The sequence below is a fragment of the Hypoxylon trugodes genome (genome assembly GCF_022578975.1).
Source record: "Hypoxylon trugodes strain CBS 135444 unplaced genomic scaffold F4822scaffold_7, whole genome shotgun sequence".
In the NCBI taxonomy this organism is placed as follows: Eukaryota; Fungi; Ascomycota; class Sordariomycetes; order Xylariales; family Hypoxylaceae; genus Hypoxylon; species Hypoxylon trugodes.
Window position 1 is genome coordinate 1,826,661 of NW_026250022.1, and position 17,750 is coordinate 1,844,410.

A 17,750-nucleotide genomic window follows, 5' to 3' on the forward strand; every position below is an offset into this window, starting at 1 on the left:
TAGGTACCTAGGTCGCATAAGGGGAAACAAGAGCTTGACTCAATGCGGGTCATTAAGTTCGATTCACTTGTCTTGCAACAAGTCTGCAAGTCTAATTCCTTACATTAAAGCTGTTTCTTCTCAAGTTCGTGATAGAATATTAAAGATACTTTATGCTACACATAAAGACATCATTTTATGAGATATAGCTACCTGCATAAGGTCAAAGAAATACAGATCAAGCTAAGATGACTACTGAGTCCGATTGGAGAAGTTCTCTCTCCTCTTCTGATCGATACGACAATATTCAGGCCATGTAAGTCAGTCTAAGGTTAGTTCCCTACGAATCTAACGTGTTCATCTTACTGATTCTATTTTGTAGAAAAGCTGCATTAGAGAAGGCAAACACCTCAATATCTCAGTCGAACGCTTTTACTATTGAAAATGAGGCTTACAAGATCTCCGCATCCCGGGTACGTGGTTCTAGAATGATGGATTAGAAAATAAAACCTCTTTATTCGAATGTTCTACTCCCTAAAATATTACATATGTCGGCTGCCAATTGATTCCTTCTGCTTTCATTGTGCCACTAACCCAATGATAGGCTGAATATGATGAAACATGTCGAAAAATACCTGGTCAAGAGACATCGACACCGACTCAAGCACTAAATGCTTCTACAGAGCAGGATGTCCCTCAATCACCTGGTATCACCATAGGGTCATATCGAAATTGTCACTATGTCGCCAGCGGAGTCACCGCCGAGGTTTATCGCTCTAAGGCAGTGGCCCTAAAAGTAATCGTTGAGACCCGCAACATGGAACCCCACGATCCTTTCAGAGAAGCCAGGATCTTGGAGCGGCTAAAGAAGCCATGTATTCCTCTTCTTGAGACTTTCCGAGACCAAGAACAACGATTTACTCTAGCGTTCCCGTTTATGCCTATGAGTCTTGAGTCCCTTATTGAGAAAGGGACTATACCAAGGAACCGCGTACGAAAACACTTCACGGAAATTTTCAAGGCTCTAGATTATATCCATCAACAAGGTATTATACACAGGGACATTAAACCTTCCGCGATTTTACTCGAGTCAATTGACGGCCCTGCTTATCTTTCTGATTTTGGAACGGCTTGGCATCCGGAGTTATCGGTGTTCACGGAACCTGCCGACAGCAAAATATTAGACATCGGCACCGGACCGTATCGTTCACCTGAGGCGTTATTTGGCGACAAATCATACGGAACCTCGGTTGATATGTGGGGGGCTGGGACTATGCTCGCCGAATGTTGTCGCAATACACCCCGCCCGCTTTTCGAGTCTCGCGCTGCTCATGAAGATGGAAATCAACTTGGCTTAATATTAAGCATCTTCAAGACTATAGGAAGCCCTACTCGTGAGTCGTGGCCCGAGGCAGCGACCTTCAAAACGCCTCCATTCGACATGTACCAAGTTTTCGAAGGCCAAACTTGGGAGAATATCTTACCAGACGTAGACGAGGACTTCCGTGAGCTTATTGTCTCGTTAGTAGTCTACAATACGAAAATTAGAGCTACTGCTGCTCAGGTGTGTGTCAGTATTAGTGTCACTTTCTTGTTAGTACTAACGTCACATAGGCATTGCGATTTAAATGCATGCTTGACCCAATCCAAGAATAGGCTTGTAAGTTATAAGTCGAGAAGCATTTACACTATTTCGGCTATCATCGGCAACCCGCGAAGCCATATCATTATATATACATGCGAAGGAATTCCAAAGTCAATTCGGCCCAGGAACTCTCAAATAGGCCTATTCTGGAGTCTTATCCTTCATGTAATTCTCGATGTGGAATCCCGTCGGCTCGGATAGCGTCCATCTACCGTTCTACGGGGCTCGTCATCGATTCGGGGTTCTTTGTCGATACCGGAGTCGGCGCCCTAAATAGACAGCTTTCCCTTTCTGAAAGCCCAGATGCCCACGGCGACAATTGGTACTATGATAGACGTTGTAGCAACAAACCCTTTCATAAGTGCCGCCTTGATCTTCGGCGCACCAATCTCGTGGAACTCCTCCGGCGTGTTAAGCGAAGGCCATGGGGTGTCGGGTACGGGTACGCCTAGATACGGGCATATCTCATCCCATCCGAATCCATCTTCGAGTTTGCACACCTTCAGCTGCTTTGGCGGAACGACTCGCTTAACTTCAGCAATACTATTCGCGATGCGTTAGACTCCCTTCGTTGGTATGGCTTTACTGTGTTCAACATACTACTCCTTGTAATTCTCGGCGAGAAATTTTTGCCCTTCCGGTGTCATACGATATCCATTGCTCATGTAGTCGTACAGCCTAAACGCCGTTTGGGATAGATAGTAAGTGAAGGCATCGAAGTGTCTGCATACGGATAGAGGAAAGCTTCCAAATTGTATAACCATGTCTCCAATGGTATTTCTGTAAGATTTGGCCCATTTCTCGGGGTTTCGCTCTGTCAATAGGAATTTGGCATCCGGGTAGGCCTTCAATGTCGATCGAAGCATGAAGAATGGCATTTCTATTATGACCTGTTCCCCAATAACTAGGTCAGCTTGGTCCATGTGTGAGTTAGGTATAGCAGGGGTACATACATCGTAGTCGGCGAACCATTTATCGAACTCCTCGCGGCCATCTTGACATCACTGTTAGTTACCAGTATATTTGCAAAGCAATCACTCAGTAGCTACGAGCTTACAGCCATGTAGTCTCACTAGCGACATCGGAAGTCAACTTACACGGCTTTCCTTCGTGGAAATATTCGGCGTTGAGCCCATCGTTTAGAATCTTCACTGCGGGTGTTCCGGCCTTCAAGACTTCGGCCATGTGGTACGGCTTGAAGCCTAGTATCTTCAAAGCTTGGTAGAGGCCATGCGTGCCGGTTCTACATCGTGGTAAGAAGCTGGCAGGTGAGAATTTCGGTATTAGTTCCCGGGTTTACTCACCTAGGTGCGCTGAGCACTATAAGCTTCTTAGGCTTAACATGGGTTGGCTTCGGAACCGTGTCAATATATCGAGGCATTGCTGCTAAACCGTATCTATCGAATGAAGATAGTTTCCTAGGATGGCGTGCTATTACGTGCTCGATGGCAAGCAGGGTGTCCAAGACTGGCTATATAAGGGAGGTTCGCCCACCAAGTTGCTCCACGGGTTCCGGTTCTCGGTCATTAACGCACTTTATTCTTAAAGAGGGAGCTCCCAGGACTACCACCCTCGACAGCAACCCCAGGGAGCCAACACTATGGCCCCCATCTCGCCCTTAACTTGTGTCCGATGTCCGAGCTTCGACTAACTGTTACGGAGAAATTGAGTCGCATCTCTGACAAAGAGTGCTGGGCTTCCAGGGTTGATTCCGGCAATGTCGAATAATCAACATCCCACGTTGGGCTGCTAGTTAAGGACCAGGGACTGACATAGGCGAATCGGACGTTTCTACGCCGTTTAAGTCAGCATTTAAGAAGCCTAGACTAGGTTATTGGATTCAAGGGTCCATAATGAGACCCTACGAGTCCAAGATCCGTTCACCATTGGCACGCGTTTTCACCGACGGAGCATTAGTGAGCTTTCTGAAGCAGGCCGATATTCTTACTAAGTAGCTTCTGCTACCCATCTAGCTTGCTCTTGCTAGCTAAAGGGGATTGTCAGCAAGAAAGCTGCTGCTTCTTTCAGGATAGAGTCCTACGATGGCTCGTTGGAATCGATGAGATCTTGACCGCTCACAGGGAGAAAAAGGCTATCAGGGGTGTGCCCACACACCAGAAACTGCCACTAGCCAGTCTCAAATGGCAGTTGGATGTTACATTGGTACCGAATTACGGTCGTGCGTTGTGTGGGGACCTGCTATTTTGCTTAAGGGATACGATCCCCGGATCCCGCCCGATAGCCGCAAAGCCGCACAGCCGCAGTCGACTTCAAAGCCTACTACGCGGACCTATGTGAGCTACCGAATCCCCGAAATCGAGATTTTACGTAAAAATCCACCCGTTCCTCTCTTGGCCTATTGCCGGGGGCATTTACCATGTGTTTTAACATCTACCGATCGACAGAGATTAATCAGACGAGTTCCGGCGTTATCGGCGTCGCGATATCATTTCTCACAGCGCGGCATTTACAGGGACTGAAGATTCGTGTTATGATTCAACCAAATGATTTCGCGATGATACTATGATGGAGTTCTGGACCACGGTAGCAAACACCTGAGACCGGTAACGGAGGTGCCACTTTAAAGCGGTGGTGATGCTATAGTTTCTTCGATATATGTGGGCATACCCTTCTCGCGAGCCATCCTTCAGGTTCGAGTACGGTTGAACGCCGTCTATCTACATGTAGGTACGCTAGGAGAGATTTCACGCGTAATGTCACGCCGCGGCCCGTCCCGTTATCCAACGTGTGCATGGATCGGCTCCTTTATCAAGGTAGAAGTGTGAATCTGATAATTTTAAACTTAAAATAATTCTCTACACCGATATCCGCAGTGTATAGGTAGTTTCTGGGGGAGGCACATGTTAGCTTGCGTCCGGGTAGCAGTGGCCAAAGAGAGGTACCGAGGTTCACATACAGATTTTTATAAAAGTCTAGCTACATTCTACTTCGTCAAGAGTTCTATCTGAGTATCATAACAAAAAGTATACTATAAGTTGGAAGAGCCAAAATGAAGGAAATCATTACGCTTGCTAACTCGTCAAAATGTCGTTACGCAGACGCACATGACCCCTGAGGTTTTCCGCCATAAAATAAATAAAGACCCATCCCGACCTCTGTCGCCACACTCATAAAAATAAGCTCGCCAATCTATACAAGAAAAGAAAGCACACTACCAAGACGTATGCCCACCGTCTATCACGAGGTTAGTTCCTGTCATGTAGCTACTCGCATTGCTTAGGAGAAACAGTGCAGCGCCCTTGAATTCGGTGGTTTCAGCAAGTCTGCCCATCATATTTTCGCTTTCCCACTTCTCTTTAAGGCCAGGAACCTCCTCGAAGTTCTCGCGCACCATAGGTGTCAGGATATGGCCCGGGCTGATACAATTGACGCGGATTCCTCCCGTGCCATCCTTCTGATTGATCGGACTCCACTCCATCGCTAGGTTGCGTGCTAACTGGATTAACGCCGCCTTGGACGAGTTGTATACGGACGACAGAAGCCCCTTATTCGCTACGCTACCACTCATGCTCGCGATCAAGCATATACTGCCGCGGCATTTATACTTCATCATCTGGCGCGCCGCGGACGTAGCCGTCATCAGCGCCCCCGTAAAATTGATAGCGAGCATCTTGGCAGCATCCTCTGGCTCGTAATCAACCGCCGGCGTGACCTGCTGGACGCCAGCCGCAGCAATGACACCGTCGAGACGTCCATTGTCGTCCGCAATTTCCGTTATCGTCTTGTCCAGGTGGGCCGTATCTAGAACATCCTGTTGCCGGTAATGCAGCGAGCCTCCCCACTCGGGAATTACTCGATTCCTAGCTTCTGCCCAGTGCGCATCAGGTTGGCATTCGCGATCCAGACAATAGACTGGTCGTAGCGTTAGTGATGGGGTGAACGTGTCGATACTATTTGCATAATCATATTAAATGACGGTCGGGGGTAAACGTCACCTTTTCCTCCAGCTTCAACGAGACTTTCAGCAAGGGCAAGACCCAAGCCCCTTGCGCCACCTGTCACGACGAAGACCTTGCTCTTGAGGTCGAAGTCGGCGAGACGCTTCTGGCCCACATTCACATCGGAGTTAGGGGCTAGATCATATGCGGGATTCTCCCTCGGTTCCAGGTTGGTTGGTTTTGAAGGTGGGTTGGGTGAAATATGCAGCGATCGGAAGTGTGCAGCAGTAGGTTTAATAAAAGGGGTCACTCGGAGAGATTGGCACATGCAAGGGTTTAATATGTTTGGACGGCTGCAACGGAGCACAGTCCGGGCCAATCTAGGGCAAAGAGACATTATGGGCTATGTCGGGTGATGCTCATTGACAAGAACCAGTAGTATCATATTTTAGTAGAAGATATGTTGTACTAAAAAGCGCCTCAAAAAGCAGACCAAAAATCAAGTTGAATGGTATGGCGATGCGGAACTACAGACTGTACAACATCTTCTGATGTATGTATTCCGTCATGGTTGGGTATTCTAGAATATCCCAGTATCTTGGCTATTAAGCGAAATAATAAGATATCAACTCACCTCGTCCTATTTTACCTGACCTTGCATTTAACGATCGGAATTCTGGCAAAGTTGTTTGTTCGTATATCTTGTCAACAGTCAAGTTCTGCAAATAGCGAGACGCATCTGCTCGCTGTTGACGTCAGAAGAGTGGGAACATGGGAGTGGCACAAAGTGGTTAGCTTCACAATGACGTATTGCTCCAAAAATGCGGTTCCCCTATCACCAGAACCAAATCTCTTCCGAGCCAAGATCCGGCAAGACAAACTTAAAAATGTGGTTCCGACCCGGTTGCTTGGGAGACTTTAATCTTAACTGCCGGATCCGCTGAAGTTTGCTATTTGCCATTCTAGGACTCAAAAAGAAATTTCGATGTTGGAAAATTTAATTGCAAATGACCCTCAGCTATAAGGCATTAAGAGGGTCAATGTTACACCGAAGGCTTAGAGCCTTCCCCTGATTATTTGCTACCGGTATACGCATCCACCAATGATATGTGTGTACCTGTACTAGGCACCTAACAGCGGATATAATTTATGGGGTAATTTGTGGAATTCTATACTATTTATGCCATAGCCAAGAGTTTCCGACATAAATTTCTTAATTTCTTACATACAGCGCAAACAACCTTGAAAAGCTTGAAAAACAAATGAATAGAGTGGCGCAGCGTATGGCACTTAGTGTTGAATTGTTTGATTTATGACAGAAATAAAATAACTAAAATATGCTATGCTTAATTCGGTCACCTAAAAACGCTAGTACAGCGGGCTATCTGAGCCATGTTTAGGTTTGCATAGGGCATAGCCTATCGCGGCTTTACCGAAAACGGAAGGATATCTATAATCCCTGTCGATGTTCCCCGTACATCCCCGTACGTCCTGCAGCACAGGCGCAGTATACGGGATGCCAGAGCACAAACAGGAAGGTTGCATTGCTGATCGAGCACGCGATGAGTCGCGCTCATTAGAGATAAGCTGCACTAGGTAGGTAGTTTCTCAGGCACATAATATAAAGCTGGGAGGTCCGTGGTCAATAGATTTCGTTGTGGCTTTTTCTACCACACTCTCCTTGGCTCTTATAGGTGTTCGGGACTGTTGCCAAGATGAAGTTTCTCACAGCAGCCGCCCAGCTATTGCTGGCGACCAGCGCCTCTGCCAAGTATATGAGGAATACTGCTGGTATGCAAGTTGGCCCCGTTGACGAAGACACCATCCTCGATTTCGGTAACGGCACTGTGGGTTGGGGTACCTTCGACCAGTTAATCGATCATTCGAACCCCGATCTAGGTACATTCGAGCAGAGATATTGGTACGGCGCACAGTACTGGAAAGGACCCGGTTCGCCGATCATTTTCGTTAACCCCGGCGAACAAGCTGCCGACGGTTTCAATGTGTCCTACACTACCGCCCAGCGCCTGACAGGGCTTTTCGCACAAAAGCTCGGTGGAGCGGTTGTCATTATGGAGCACAGATATTGGGGTGAATCATCACCATACGACGAATTGACCGTTGAGAACCTACAATATTTGACTCTCGAGAACTCCATCAAGGACAACACCTACTTTGCCAACAATTTCGATGCGCCATTTGACAAGACTGGAAAGAGCAGTGCGAAAGATGCTCCTTGGATTTACACAGGCGGTTCCTACCCGGGTGCTTTAGCCGGATGGATCGCGACCAAGGATCCTGGTACTTTCTGGGCTTACTACGGCACTAGCGGTGTTGTCGAAGCCATCAGTGACTTCTGGCAATACTTCGTCCCCGTCCAAGAGGCAACGCCCAAGAACTGCAGCGCGGATTTATCCAAAGTCATTGACTATGTTGACAATGTTCTTACCAACGGAACGCCTAGAGAGGCAGCTAGACTAAAGGCAAGATTCAAGCTTGACGGCTTGGAGGACGCCGATTTCGCTACTGCTCTCGCGAATGGCCCATGGTCTTGGCAGTCTGGTCAATTCTACTCTGCGAGCCTCACCGGCCACACTCCTTACTACCAATTCTGCGACTACATTGAGAACGCCTGGCCGAACGCCACCACTTCCGTACCCGGTCCAGAGGGAGTTGGTTTGGCTCGTGCTCTACACGGTTACGTGAAGTGGTTCACAGAAGTTGAACTACCCGGATACTGCGAGAGCTTCGGATACTTCAACGGAACCTATAACACCGAATGCTTCCAGTCGCTTAACGCTTCCAACCCGATTTACCACGACCTCGCCCCGAGCAACGCCGGTAACCGACAATGGAACTGGATGCTATGTAACGAACCGTTTGAGTATTGGCAGGACGGCGCCCCGGCAGATCGCCCCACTATCGTCTCCCGCCTCATTGACGTAGACTACTGGCGATCGCAATGCTACCTTTGGTTCCCCGAGCAAAACTTCGGCATCGCAAACGGAAAGTCTGCGTCGGACGTGAACACGTACACTGGTGGTTGGTCTGAGACAAACACAACACGTCTAATGATGACCAATGGTCAATGGGACCCTTGGCGCGATTCGACCCTAAGTTCGACCTTCCGACCTGGTGGCCCGAAGAACAGCACCACCGACTTCCCGATACGCGTAGTCGAACACGGCACCCATTGCTCTGATTTGTACGGCCAGAATTGGGCCGTCAACCCCGGCGTCAAAGCTATTGCCGACGCACAAGTTGCCAATATGGCAGCTTGGGTGCAAGAGTTCTATGACCAGAAGAAGTAGGTCAAAAAAAATACTTATACCATAGTTAGAGTCGGCCATAAAAGGCTCAGTTTTACCGCATTTAATTTACGAAGATTTATAAACTAAAGCTAACTGTATCTACTTCCATTGCTCTAGATTTGTGCTTGAACCTCTCAGTGAATCCCAGGTTGTCTTAGCATCGTCACAAGCGCGCAGCTAGGATGTTGCTCGTAACATGGCGGTAACATAAATCTCTAGGTAGAAGTTAACGATTGACCTGTGATGATACCCATTTCTCTTAGGTGTCTTGTCGCTAAGATGTAGCGCATTTTATGCTGAAGCAAGTCGCTCTTTGTGTGACCCGGAAGGTCGAGGGCCGACACCTCTAAAATAACACCGTTGTACGCTACCCTATACTTCTAGAATAATTTGAACAATTTCTTTATTCCTAAATCTAGTCTTTTCGCCTCATAAAATTTTCGCCCAACAACACATTTGTTTCAGAAACAAGCTATCAATTGGCTATAATGTATTTAGGTCTGGTTCGCCGCCCTAGATTACGACGGCTCGGGCAAATAGTAAAAGCACATCGGTCAGCATTCATCTCACAATCTAGTAAAGCAGAATTTACCAAGCAAGCTCTTCAATCCTAAAAACACCATTTCTGTGACAGTCTTATAGATCCAATCAGTCTTTATCGTATAACTAAAAATCATACAATGGCTAGAGTCAGGCCTGCTACCCCTCGTTCCTCGCTACGGAAGCTCGTAGGTGAGGATAGAAGCGAAAGTCGAGCACTGCCTAGTGTCTCTAAGCGCCGTCGCACGGCTGCATCTAACCCAGCAAAAACTCAGGAGATCCGACGATGGGAAGGACCAGAGTTGACAGAACGGCAACTTCTAATCCGTGAAGCTGAACAACGGGCTATGCAGACAGCCCAGCGGGACCAAGAGGAAATGGAGCTAGACCGCCCTACTTATCCAGATCCGCCGAACAGTCCTGCTTCCACTTCCTCTTCTCTCGAGCGTTTGCTTCACTTAGATGACGATGCAGATTTAGCTTTTGATCCTTACGATTACGAATCCGATGACTCGTGGCCCTACTCATTAAACCCCGATGACCTAAGTGTTTCTTACTCATCGGGTGATTCCTTCTCGTCGAGCCATTCCTCTACATTGAGCGAGTCTGCTGCTCTTGACATAAGCAATGAAGATATTGTAGACCTAATCAAAATGAAAAAAGATCCTTCTACAACAGATGAAACCATGTGGGAACTTTTCCAACGATTAAAAGGACAAACTGTCCCTCGCCACCATATCGCACTGAAGAGGAGACTTAGCCAGTGGGGAGAGGATAACGAGACTGACGTGCTCCCGACAAGACCAGCGTTCAAACATATCCAATGGGACGGCAGTAGTAGGAGACCGCAAGAAGAAGAAGTGTCACCTCGCACTTTGCCTAGCCTGCTTCCCCAGTGGGTTGTGGACATTGCAAAGTAGGTAGTAACCTTGGAAGTCATCTTGCTCATCATTCTGCGCTATCCAGGAATTAAGGCCACGTTGCTTGATGCACTACATCTTAGCCAAGTAGACGTCCGTTGTTCATACAGTATGCAGGCATTGCTTAAAATTAATTGCTTCCCTGTTATAACTGAGTTGGTTAGAGTGTAATGTTAGATGTTATATCTTAATTAATGATGAGGTCTTCCGAGACGTTAGTTTTAGATCTGTAAGGGATATTCTCACCCATAACGTATATGCAATGCCCCGAGCTGATTCGCATGAATGTTGGCATATTCATTTCATTTAAGAACCAACATTAGATGTGATATGTTTACCATGATTCTATGATTTTGAACACCTTGTTGACGCATAGCCAAAAAGGGGTGAAGCCCAACGTTACACAAGCTCATGTGTGTAATTGTCCTAATTAACACCGTGCTCAAGTGCACCACCAGCAGGGCCCCAGACCGACCGCTCAACAAGCCATTCCATCTTCCCGGTCGCTTTGTCGACCTTGCCGAACATGAAACTCTCGAATTGAGTATCTGAACCACTGACCTTGATCGTGCCGGTCATACGGGCGGCCAACTGATCACCATCGCGAAGGAACTCGTGCCTTAATAGTCATGTTAGTTCCGATGGGGGAAGTATAAGATCGTGGGTGGGCGGATGGGAACTTACACGACAGGTTTATACTCGCTGACTTTGCCACGCCACTCAACAATACCTTTGACGTAGTCGTCATATGCTAAACGCCGACCATTCATCTGATGGTAAAAGGTTGGGAGTGATGTGGCTTCTGCATAAGATTTTGCTTCCTCGGGGTTTCCTTGGAGCGACCATTCCATGGCGCGTTGGAAGCCTTCGCGTGTAGATGTATATTCGGACATGGTGGAGAGGGGTTATGGCTTGCGAAATTGGAGGGTATCGAGCCTAGTTTTTTGTCTCCTCAAAAATGTGATTGCCGAAGATGAGTAGGGGTATGGCCTGTTTGTAGCATTTATACAGACTCGAGGAGATTCAGGTCCAATAAGACTTAGTTACAAATTCACGGTAGTGTCTGCGCCGTTCGTCGGTGGCGGTCGGTGTCTTGGATATTTCCTTGCTTCGTAGTTAGACAAGCTTATTGGTACCTTTTTCTTTTTTATGTAGATAAATATACTTCGTACGACGACTCTGTTTTCTTTCCATAAAATTTTCATATTACTAGGTACTCTCCATAAGTGCCATTGCAGAGGCGTGTTGACTAACGAGTAAAATCCGCCAGACCGCTATAACCACCTACAGTTATTGGTGGTAAGTGGCGTCAATAGTGCTCTTGTGGCTGCAGGAGATATACGCAAGCAAAGAATATACAGCATCATAGACGTATCAATTCACTCTGATAGAACGGTATTTCATATCCGGCAATGAATGGTTTTGCTAATTACTGATGCAATTTTTTTTTTCCCCTGGAGTTTACTTACCTAGGTAGGTATATGATTGTACATTCTCTTTACATTACAAGAGGGTGTTCCGAGCAGATACCCCATATATCGTGTACGCAGCTTTTCTCCGGATGGACCCGGAGAGTGGGGGGTGATATTCAATCGTGACCAGCCAAGCAACCCCCCATACGCAGCCCCTGGTGAGTTAAGGGTTTAGAATTCATCGCGCGATTCTAATGTGTATATGTCTCTCCGTCTCAATCACCGTGCCACCCCGCCTACCTCCAAGCTCGTGACGACTTTCGTCGTTTGTTGTAATATTCCATTCAGCTATCTTCTCCTGGTAGTTCAAATGAGGCCTATTTAATAACGGGGCGTCCCGAAGCAGTACAGGCTGACCATAGAACAATGCGTCTTGTAGTTGGGGGTATACCACCATTTCATTGAACCTTCGCCGGCCGGTACCCGACATGTCCACGTGCTTAGAGAAGAGAATATAAGGCTTTTTGATTCCGAATATTCTCTCAATCTTGTTGTCGCGATCAATCTGTTCTTGAGCGATTTCCTGGTCCGGCTTATCTACGTCTGTCTGTTCGATTGACCCCTCCTTCACCCAAACCTATTAACACAAGCGTAAGCGTCACAGAGAATCCAACAAGTTGATATGGGGATTATACTTTACGTATCCATTGGAAGATCTCATAATCGCGCACGAACACGGGACAAAACCAATGATTCTCGGGTGCGTCACGTTCACGACGCCATGTTGCGAATTCTTCTGCGCTATATCATGTAAGTGAGTAAAGAATCTATATGGAGATGAGGTGCTTACATTTTCGGATCATCCGTAACGTACATACCCCAACCCCACCTCGACGGCCGACCGCTCGGACGGCGTCGCTCACCTGACTTATAAAGCTTAGCTGTGTCACTGTCTGTTCCAACGTAGCCAACACATCTCCTGTTAGGCAATGGATCCAGCCCTATGTTAGAAGTGTTGCGCCTTATATAATCATTACAACGCCAAACATATAGTCCTTGTTGATAATCATCCCAACTCAGGCCTACGGATGGTTTTTGCACCTTCTGAAATGTGACACCTATTGATATTGTTAGTCGCGTATCTATAAAGGCGGGGAGGACGAGGCATTCCTCGCCATAACTCGACGTCGCTGTTACGTGACTCATCATCGAATAGAAGCTAATATTAAACTCAGTCTAACTCGACGTTGTAGGGAGTAGGTAACGAGACAATACCATTTTATGATAGTCAACATCGCTCGATTCTCGTATTTTGCGAAAATGATGACATTTCGACCCTTCACTCATTAACGCGTGAATTTTCCCTCAGGAAGTGGATCTACAAACTATCCATTATTTCATCATATTTTATGTATGCCGTAAAGGGTTTTCGTTGTCCGGTGTATGGGTCGGTAATACTAAGCAACCATAACGCACGGTCACATCTATATCGTTAGAGACAGAACTATTGGCATGAATCAGAATATAGACATACAGTGCTTTGTTGTCGTTCCTGGATACGATAGCAACCCGGACATGATTCAATAGAAGGTCATGGATGATATCGAAGATATCGTCGGATGCTGTGACCTGTCGGGAATTACTTCTAGATATATCTATTAGAACGGGAAATTCCCCACAGAAGTCACTTACTAACCCCACGTCCGCGATAATTCGATTCTGGTGGATGACAAGGTTATCTTCGGGAGTGTCTCCGATCCACCCGTGAGAGCCCAAGTTGTTCTGATCGAGACATCCAACCCAGAAAGTATTACTTTAAGAAGATGAGCGATTGAGACATGCGAACAAGTTGTCATGCTTACTCGAGGTCGATACCAACGATCGTTGGGTACTTCATTGCTAAAACGCGTGCCTCGTTGAGTTGGCGCCCAAACCGAATTCGTCCCATTCGTCCCTGGATGCGGGCTAACTGGAGAGAATATGGATTCCATCTTATACGTGGCTTCTCACAGAGGCTGTCTAGAGCCTCACTTGTAAATTAATGTTACTGTAACTCAATAAAGCAGGGGTGAGGGAGCAACGGGAAAGCAACCCCGATCACGGGTCGAAGTATTTCATTCCTTGCAGCTAGCCTGCCTGCATTTCCGGTCCAAGTTTTCTCAGCACGCATTCGGCATTTCAGTAATTGGACGTACGAAGAGGGCACTGCCCATATGTAGCTTACGCATAACTGTTGTTCAACACGAAAGGGCAAATTTGGTAAGCATCGTGACTCTTGATTTGCGGCCTATAAAAGTACGGTTACATCCTCCTTCTGGGTAAACTTGAATGCATTAAAACAATGCGAGCCTCATCACAAAATCTTTTTTCCTAGATAATGCCCGAATCTCTCCGAATACTACCTCCTTGGGCAACATACCTCTTTTGGTGTATTGATGCGATAATTACCTAGATAGAAATCGACGTCTAATATCCGACCTTGCAGAAAACCATGTCTTCGGAGCCTGAGTACACGAAACCAAACACCGAAACGCTCTCCGACATAGCCACGAATATAATACGGACTCTCAGCCGGAACGGCGAGACCCTTGGCGTAGCCGAATCCCTGACGGCTGGTGGCGTCATGGCTGCGCTTACTTCTGTACCCGGGGCGAGCGCCGTCATGCGCGGGGGAGTAGTCTCTTATGCCACGCCCCTGAAGGAGTCCCTTCTACATGTCGACCATGACCTTATCACGAAGAAAGGCCCGGTACACGCCGACGTAGCAGCGCAGATGGCCGAAGGGGCCCGTAAGGCTACAGCTTGTAATGGAAGTCTGACAACGTGGGGCATTGCGACGACCGGCGTTGCCGGGCCGGAGCCACAGGATGGGAAACCAGTTGGTATGGTCTATATCGGCATCGCCTCGCCTGATGGTACTCAGCCTTTAGGGCCCTTTTGCTTCCCGGGCTCGCGTGAGCAAGTCCGGGAAGCTACCGTCATGGAAGCCCTGTCGCGGCTCCGTGATGCCCTAATATCCCACCAACAGGACGTGGACCTTGTGGGTGGCGAGAAAGTATAAAAAGGCGCTATTATATGTTGACTGGTTGCATCGTCTTATGTGGGGTCATTGGTAAATTGCATCTTTAAGGGGTTCAGGGGGTCATTCCGCTCCATAAATTTCGATCTTCTGGACCGATTTTATCGTGAATTATCGATAATAGACATTTAGACACTGATCATCGTCATTCGTTCTATAAATTTAATGCGCTGCCTCTAATCGTGATAACCGAACGCCGTCCCGATAGTACAATGTAACCACTCATCCACCATGTTTCGTCCGCAGTTCCAGCCCGCATCCAGCATCTTCAAATGTCACCGCCATCGCTTTAACCGCCTTATCAAGATACCCGTTCCTCTCCGCATGTCGAAGTTGTGCCCTCGTTTCAGCGTCCACAGAGAGCGTGAGCGTCGCTATCATACCCGTCTTCCAAGGATCTAAATGCAATCTGCGCGTCTCGAGAATAGACCAAAAGCTAAAGATCAGGCCAAGGACTATGGTTACTAGCGGAAGAATCATATACGACCAGTCAACATGGATATGGATGATCCACTCGTGTCCGACACCAGGATTCGTGACATTAGACATATCCCTCATCCAACTGGAGACAGTCCATGCGACCCTGTCAAAGGTGGCCGTGAAGTTTTGGCTTTGGTATAAAGCTTGTACGACCGGTTTTTGGTTATAAGGAAAGGGCCATGCCATAGTAGAATTCAGAAGTTGTTCGTTAACGTAACGTACTGTACTGCCGATAGTATTCTGTGATAAATTGAAATGTCCTTCAGTCAATTCGTATTTCTTAAGATCTCCTGCCGGTATAAATATCTCGAGGTCACTTCGAGGGTAGTCAAGACCCGGATAATAATAGAATGAGTGGTTGATCCACTTATCATACTGATCGTAATGGGTGCTACTCTCGGAATAGTTGTTGCCCCCCGTATGGCGATAAGAACCAAGATCTTTTTCAGCCCAGGAGGCTACGATTCGTTCCGTGAGAATTCCCTTTTGAACAGTAGATTCGTAGGCATTGACGCAAAAATAGAGCGCACATTCCGTCGCCGAAACGGGTGTATCTTCCCATTCCAAGTTTCCCGCTTCATACCCCGCGTCGGCTTTTAATATGTCTACTGCGGTGATTAATGTGGTAATGTTTTGGAATGAGAGGGTGAGTTGGGGATCAGTAATCGTCGTTGCCACCATATAAGTGTCTAAGGAATAAAGATTCCCACGTTGGGTTACAGTGCTATTGAATATATTTGCGAGGTTGAGGTTGGGCAGAGAATAAATCGTGTAGTTGCCCTGCATTTGGGATGTGCTTGTATACGAGATACCTAAGTTAGTTCCATTTTCCTCGTGTCGTCGTAGATGATGCGATACGTCGTTGCAGGCGCTACAAACCGCTAACGAGGCGAAAACCGGCCAAGTGCAGTTTGCGGTAGGGCAGACAAACGAGGTAGTCTGTTTAGCGTTGTTTGAAGAATTGTAAAACCCATTATTGAATGAAGACACAATTCCAAGGTCTGGTAAGAAGGTATACGGCTCAAGCTCTATGGTCATGTCAGAGGGTGTCAGCCGCACACCCATAACAGGTGTTGAACCGTCACTGGAGTACGAGCCTACGTCCAGCTTCTCGCTGCGGCCAATTTGTATCCTCGGAGAATCGGCGCTAGGATCCAATTGGCCGGTGAAGTGAATCACGGCTTGTAGGAATGGTTCGAACCCTAGAAGTATTATTGTAACAATTGCGCCAATAGTGACCCAGTGGCTACGAGCAAATTAGTGATATCCTGAGGTATCGCTGACTGTCTTACCAAGTCCGAAGCCATAGTATGAGCCACAGACTTCCCCAGGGTCCGCGACTCGCGTCATCAAACCTATCAAAGGCGATGATATTATCCGGTCGTTTTTTGAACCAATTCCATTTGATTTGACCTAGGCACGAGCTAACAGCGAATCCAAGAGAAGTTCGTGAGATAGCTCCTAGGCTGGACACGACGGTATTCAGTGTGCCATTCCATCCGTCTAGTCGCCGATTGTCGACGTAGATCAGTAGCCCTACCAGAGTCGCCAACGAACTAAAACTGAGGACTAAAGCTCCTAATTCCCAGTTCCAGTGATTACCCCTTGTCGATATTATTTGGCGTTTTGATTTGGATGAGGAGGGGGATAAAAGAGAAGCTCTAGCATCGGTTTGCGCAGGCGGAGTAGGGGGTGGAGATGCTGTCGAGGGAAGTGGTTTTCTGTTAATTGTATAGGCGGAGGGGTCTCCCTTAGTAGAACACAGCGATATAGTTCGATCCGATGGCTCGGATCGGTCCTCGATATAGGAAGTGACCTCTATACTAGAAATTAGGGGGTCGCTCCCTAAAGAACCCCTAATCCCGGCCTCGAGAAAATGCGAGTCTTCATCTAGATTGAATGAATGACTCAACAATGAATTGAACGAATGGTTATCCATATTATTACATAAAAATAAGTGAACGAAAGACTTAATGGGAACGAAAAGAATTATGGATGTAAAATCGCGAAAGAATCTTGGTCGGAACCCGAAAACCACATTAAGTATAGGCGCGATTTGGACCCCATCGCATCGGGATCAAGGCCGGTGAAGGACGTAGGACTTGAAGTGAGAATGATTCAATTACGAGGTCAAGCTGCAAGTCGGGAGTCATAGGGCTATATTTAGTTAGGGTACTATATCCTCATCGTCCGACTGGGGAATATCCTATGTTGTGGAACATTATTCCGCCTCACGGCTGAGTACCAACCTCATATCCCTGGCATCGCGGATTGGATTCTTTTCTCCTCAGCCACTATTAGTCCCTCTTCTGTCGGAAGCAATATAGTCAATCAGATCTAACCATTAGCAACATGCTGAAGTCGGTATCGATCCTTCACATGTATATCACGGTATACAACACGCTAATGCAAGCCACAAGACGGGAGTATCTATATCAGTGGCTGTGGAGTGCGTTTTGAGGATATTTTTGTTCTCTCTCTTAAG

At 47.2% G+C, this 17,750-nt stretch overlaps 9 protein-coding genes across 9 annotated transcripts; 4 read left to right on the plus strand and 5 right to left on the minus strand.

The window, feature by feature from the left end:
• F4822DRAFT_321336 (kinase-like protein) lies at positions 1-1,781 on the plus strand. Its single transcript, XM_051455469.1, has 4 exons — positions 1-295; positions 362-452; positions 584-1,543; positions 1,594-1,781. The coding sequence occupies exons 1-4, from the start codon at positions 228-230 to the stop codon at positions 1,633-1,635; spliced, it is 1,161 nt and encodes a 386-aa protein (XP_051312370.1). The 5' UTR covers positions 1-227; the 3' UTR covers positions 1,636-1,781.
• On the minus strand, positions 1,594-3,385 carry F4822DRAFT_321417 (P-loop containing nucleoside triphosphate hydrolase protein). The gene is made up of 5 exons (XM_051455470.1): positions 2,929-3,385; positions 2,722-2,867; positions 2,578-2,618; positions 2,225-2,514; positions 1,594-2,167 (listed from the first exon to the last, which is right to left on the minus strand). Exons 1-5 carry the CDS (start codon positions 3,003-3,005, stop codon positions 1,894-1,896), a joined length of 828 nt encoding a protein of 275 aa, XP_051312371.1. The 5' UTR covers positions 3,006-3,385; the 3' UTR covers positions 1,594-1,893.
• Positions 3,386-4,796: 1,411 nt separating this feature from the next.
• F4822DRAFT_431468 (NAD(P)-binding protein) lies at positions 4,797-5,920 on the minus strand (the record flags this gene model as incomplete). The annotated part of the gene is made up of 2 exons (XM_051461481.1): positions 4,797-5,497; positions 5,581-5,920. 2 exons carry the CDS (start codon positions 5,918-5,920, stop codon positions 4,797-4,799), a joined length of 1,041 nt encoding a protein of 346 aa, XP_051312372.1.
• A 1,013-nt stretch (positions 5,921-6,933) lies between these two features.
• F4822DRAFT_410621 (peptidase S28) lies at positions 6,934-8,974 on the plus strand. The gene has a single exon (XM_051458784.1). The coding sequence runs from the start codon at positions 7,239-7,241 to the stop codon at positions 8,832-8,834; it is 1,596 nt and encodes a 531-aa protein (XP_051312373.1). The 5' UTR covers positions 6,934-7,238; the 3' UTR covers positions 8,835-8,974.
• A 540-nt stretch (positions 8,975-9,514) lies between these two features.
• F4822DRAFT_444939 (uncharacterized protein) lies at positions 9,515-10,634 on the plus strand (the record flags this gene model as incomplete). Its single annotated transcript, XM_051463304.1, has 1 exon — positions 9,515-10,634. One exon carries the CDS (start codon positions 9,515-9,517, stop codon positions 10,292-10,294), a length of 780 nt encoding a protein of 259 aa, XP_051312374.1. The 3' UTR covers positions 10,295-10,634.
• An 86-nt stretch (positions 10,635-10,720) lies between these two features.
• Positions 10,721-11,187, minus strand: F4822DRAFT_431471 (uncharacterized protein; the record flags this gene model as incomplete). Its single annotated transcript, XM_051461482.1, has 2 exons — positions 10,721-10,913; positions 10,979-11,187. 2 exons carry the CDS (start codon positions 11,185-11,187, stop codon positions 10,721-10,723), a joined length of 402 nt encoding a protein of 133 aa, XP_051312375.1.
• Positions 11,188-11,944: 757 nt separating this feature from the next.
• Positions 11,945-13,603, minus strand: F4822DRAFT_431472 (acid phosphatase-domain-containing protein; the record flags this gene model as incomplete). The annotated part of the gene is made up of 7 exons (XM_051461483.1): positions 11,945-12,343; positions 12,402-12,507; positions 12,557-12,824; positions 13,093-13,190; positions 13,241-13,351; positions 13,403-13,519; positions 13,569-13,603. 7 exons carry the CDS (start codon positions 13,601-13,603, stop codon positions 11,945-11,947), a joined length of 1,134 nt encoding a protein of 377 aa, XP_051312376.1.
• A 371-nt stretch (positions 13,604-13,974) lies between these two features.
• F4822DRAFT_321466 (putative competence/damage-inducible protein CinA) lies at positions 13,975-14,887 on the plus strand. The gene has a single exon (XM_051455472.1). It carries the CDS (start codon positions 14,198-14,200, stop codon positions 14,765-14,767), a length of 570 nt encoding a protein of 189 aa, XP_051312377.1. The 5' UTR covers positions 13,975-14,197; the 3' UTR covers positions 14,768-14,887.
• Positions 14,888-17,749, minus strand: F4822DRAFT_321465 (uncharacterized protein). Its single transcript, XM_051455471.1, has 2 exons — positions 16,558-17,749; positions 14,888-16,511 (listed from the first exon to the last, which is right to left on the minus strand). Exons 1-2 carry the CDS (start codon positions 17,202-17,204, stop codon positions 15,008-15,010), a joined length of 2,151 nt encoding a protein of 716 aa, XP_051312378.1. The 5' UTR covers positions 17,205-17,749; the 3' UTR covers positions 14,888-15,007.
• Between the last annotated feature and the right edge of the window lies 1 nt (position 17,750).

Excerpts from the sequence above, each read along its gene's own strand:
- F4822DRAFT_321465 (XM_051455471.1), bottom strand. The coding sequence starts at position 17,204 with ATGGATAACCATTCGTTCAATTCATTGTTGAGTCATTCATTCAATCTA. Across the intron at positions 16,512-16,557 it reads ATACTATGGCTTCGGACTTG|CCACTGGGTCACTATTGGCG; the intron begins GTAAGACAGTCA and ends ATTTGCTCGTAG.
- F4822DRAFT_321466 (XM_051455472.1), top strand. The coding sequence starts at position 14,198 with ATGTCTTCGGAGCCTGAGTACACGAAACCAAACACCGAAACGCTCTCC.
- F4822DRAFT_410621 (XM_051458784.1), top strand. The coding sequence starts at position 7,239 with ATGAAGTTTCTCACAGCAGCCGCCCAGCTATTGCTGGCGACCAGCGCC.
- F4822DRAFT_321336 (XM_051455469.1), top strand. The coding sequence starts at position 228 with ATGACTACTGAGTCCGATTGGAGAAGTTCTCTCTCCTCTTCTGATCGA. Across the intron at positions 296-361 it reads TACGACAATATTCAGGCCAT|AAAAGCTGCATTAGAGAAGG; the intron begins GTAAGTCAGTCT and ends TCTATTTTGTAG. Across the intron at positions 1,544-1,593 it reads TTAGAGCTACTGCTGCTCAG|GCATTGCGATTTAAATGCAT; the intron begins GTGTGTGTCAGT and ends AACGTCACATAG.
- F4822DRAFT_321417 (XM_051455470.1), bottom strand. The coding sequence starts at position 3,005 with ATGCCTCGATATATTGACACGGTTCCGAAGCCAACCCATGTTAAGCCT. Across the intron at positions 2,868-2,928 it reads ATAGTGCTCAGCGCACCTAG|AACCGGCACGCATGGCCTCT; the intron begins GTGAGTAAACCC and ends ACCACGATGTAG. Across the intron at positions 2,168-2,224 it reads GCCGAGAATTACAAGGAGTA|TATTGCTGAAGTTAAGCGAG; the intron begins GTATGTTGAACA and ends CATCGCGAATAG.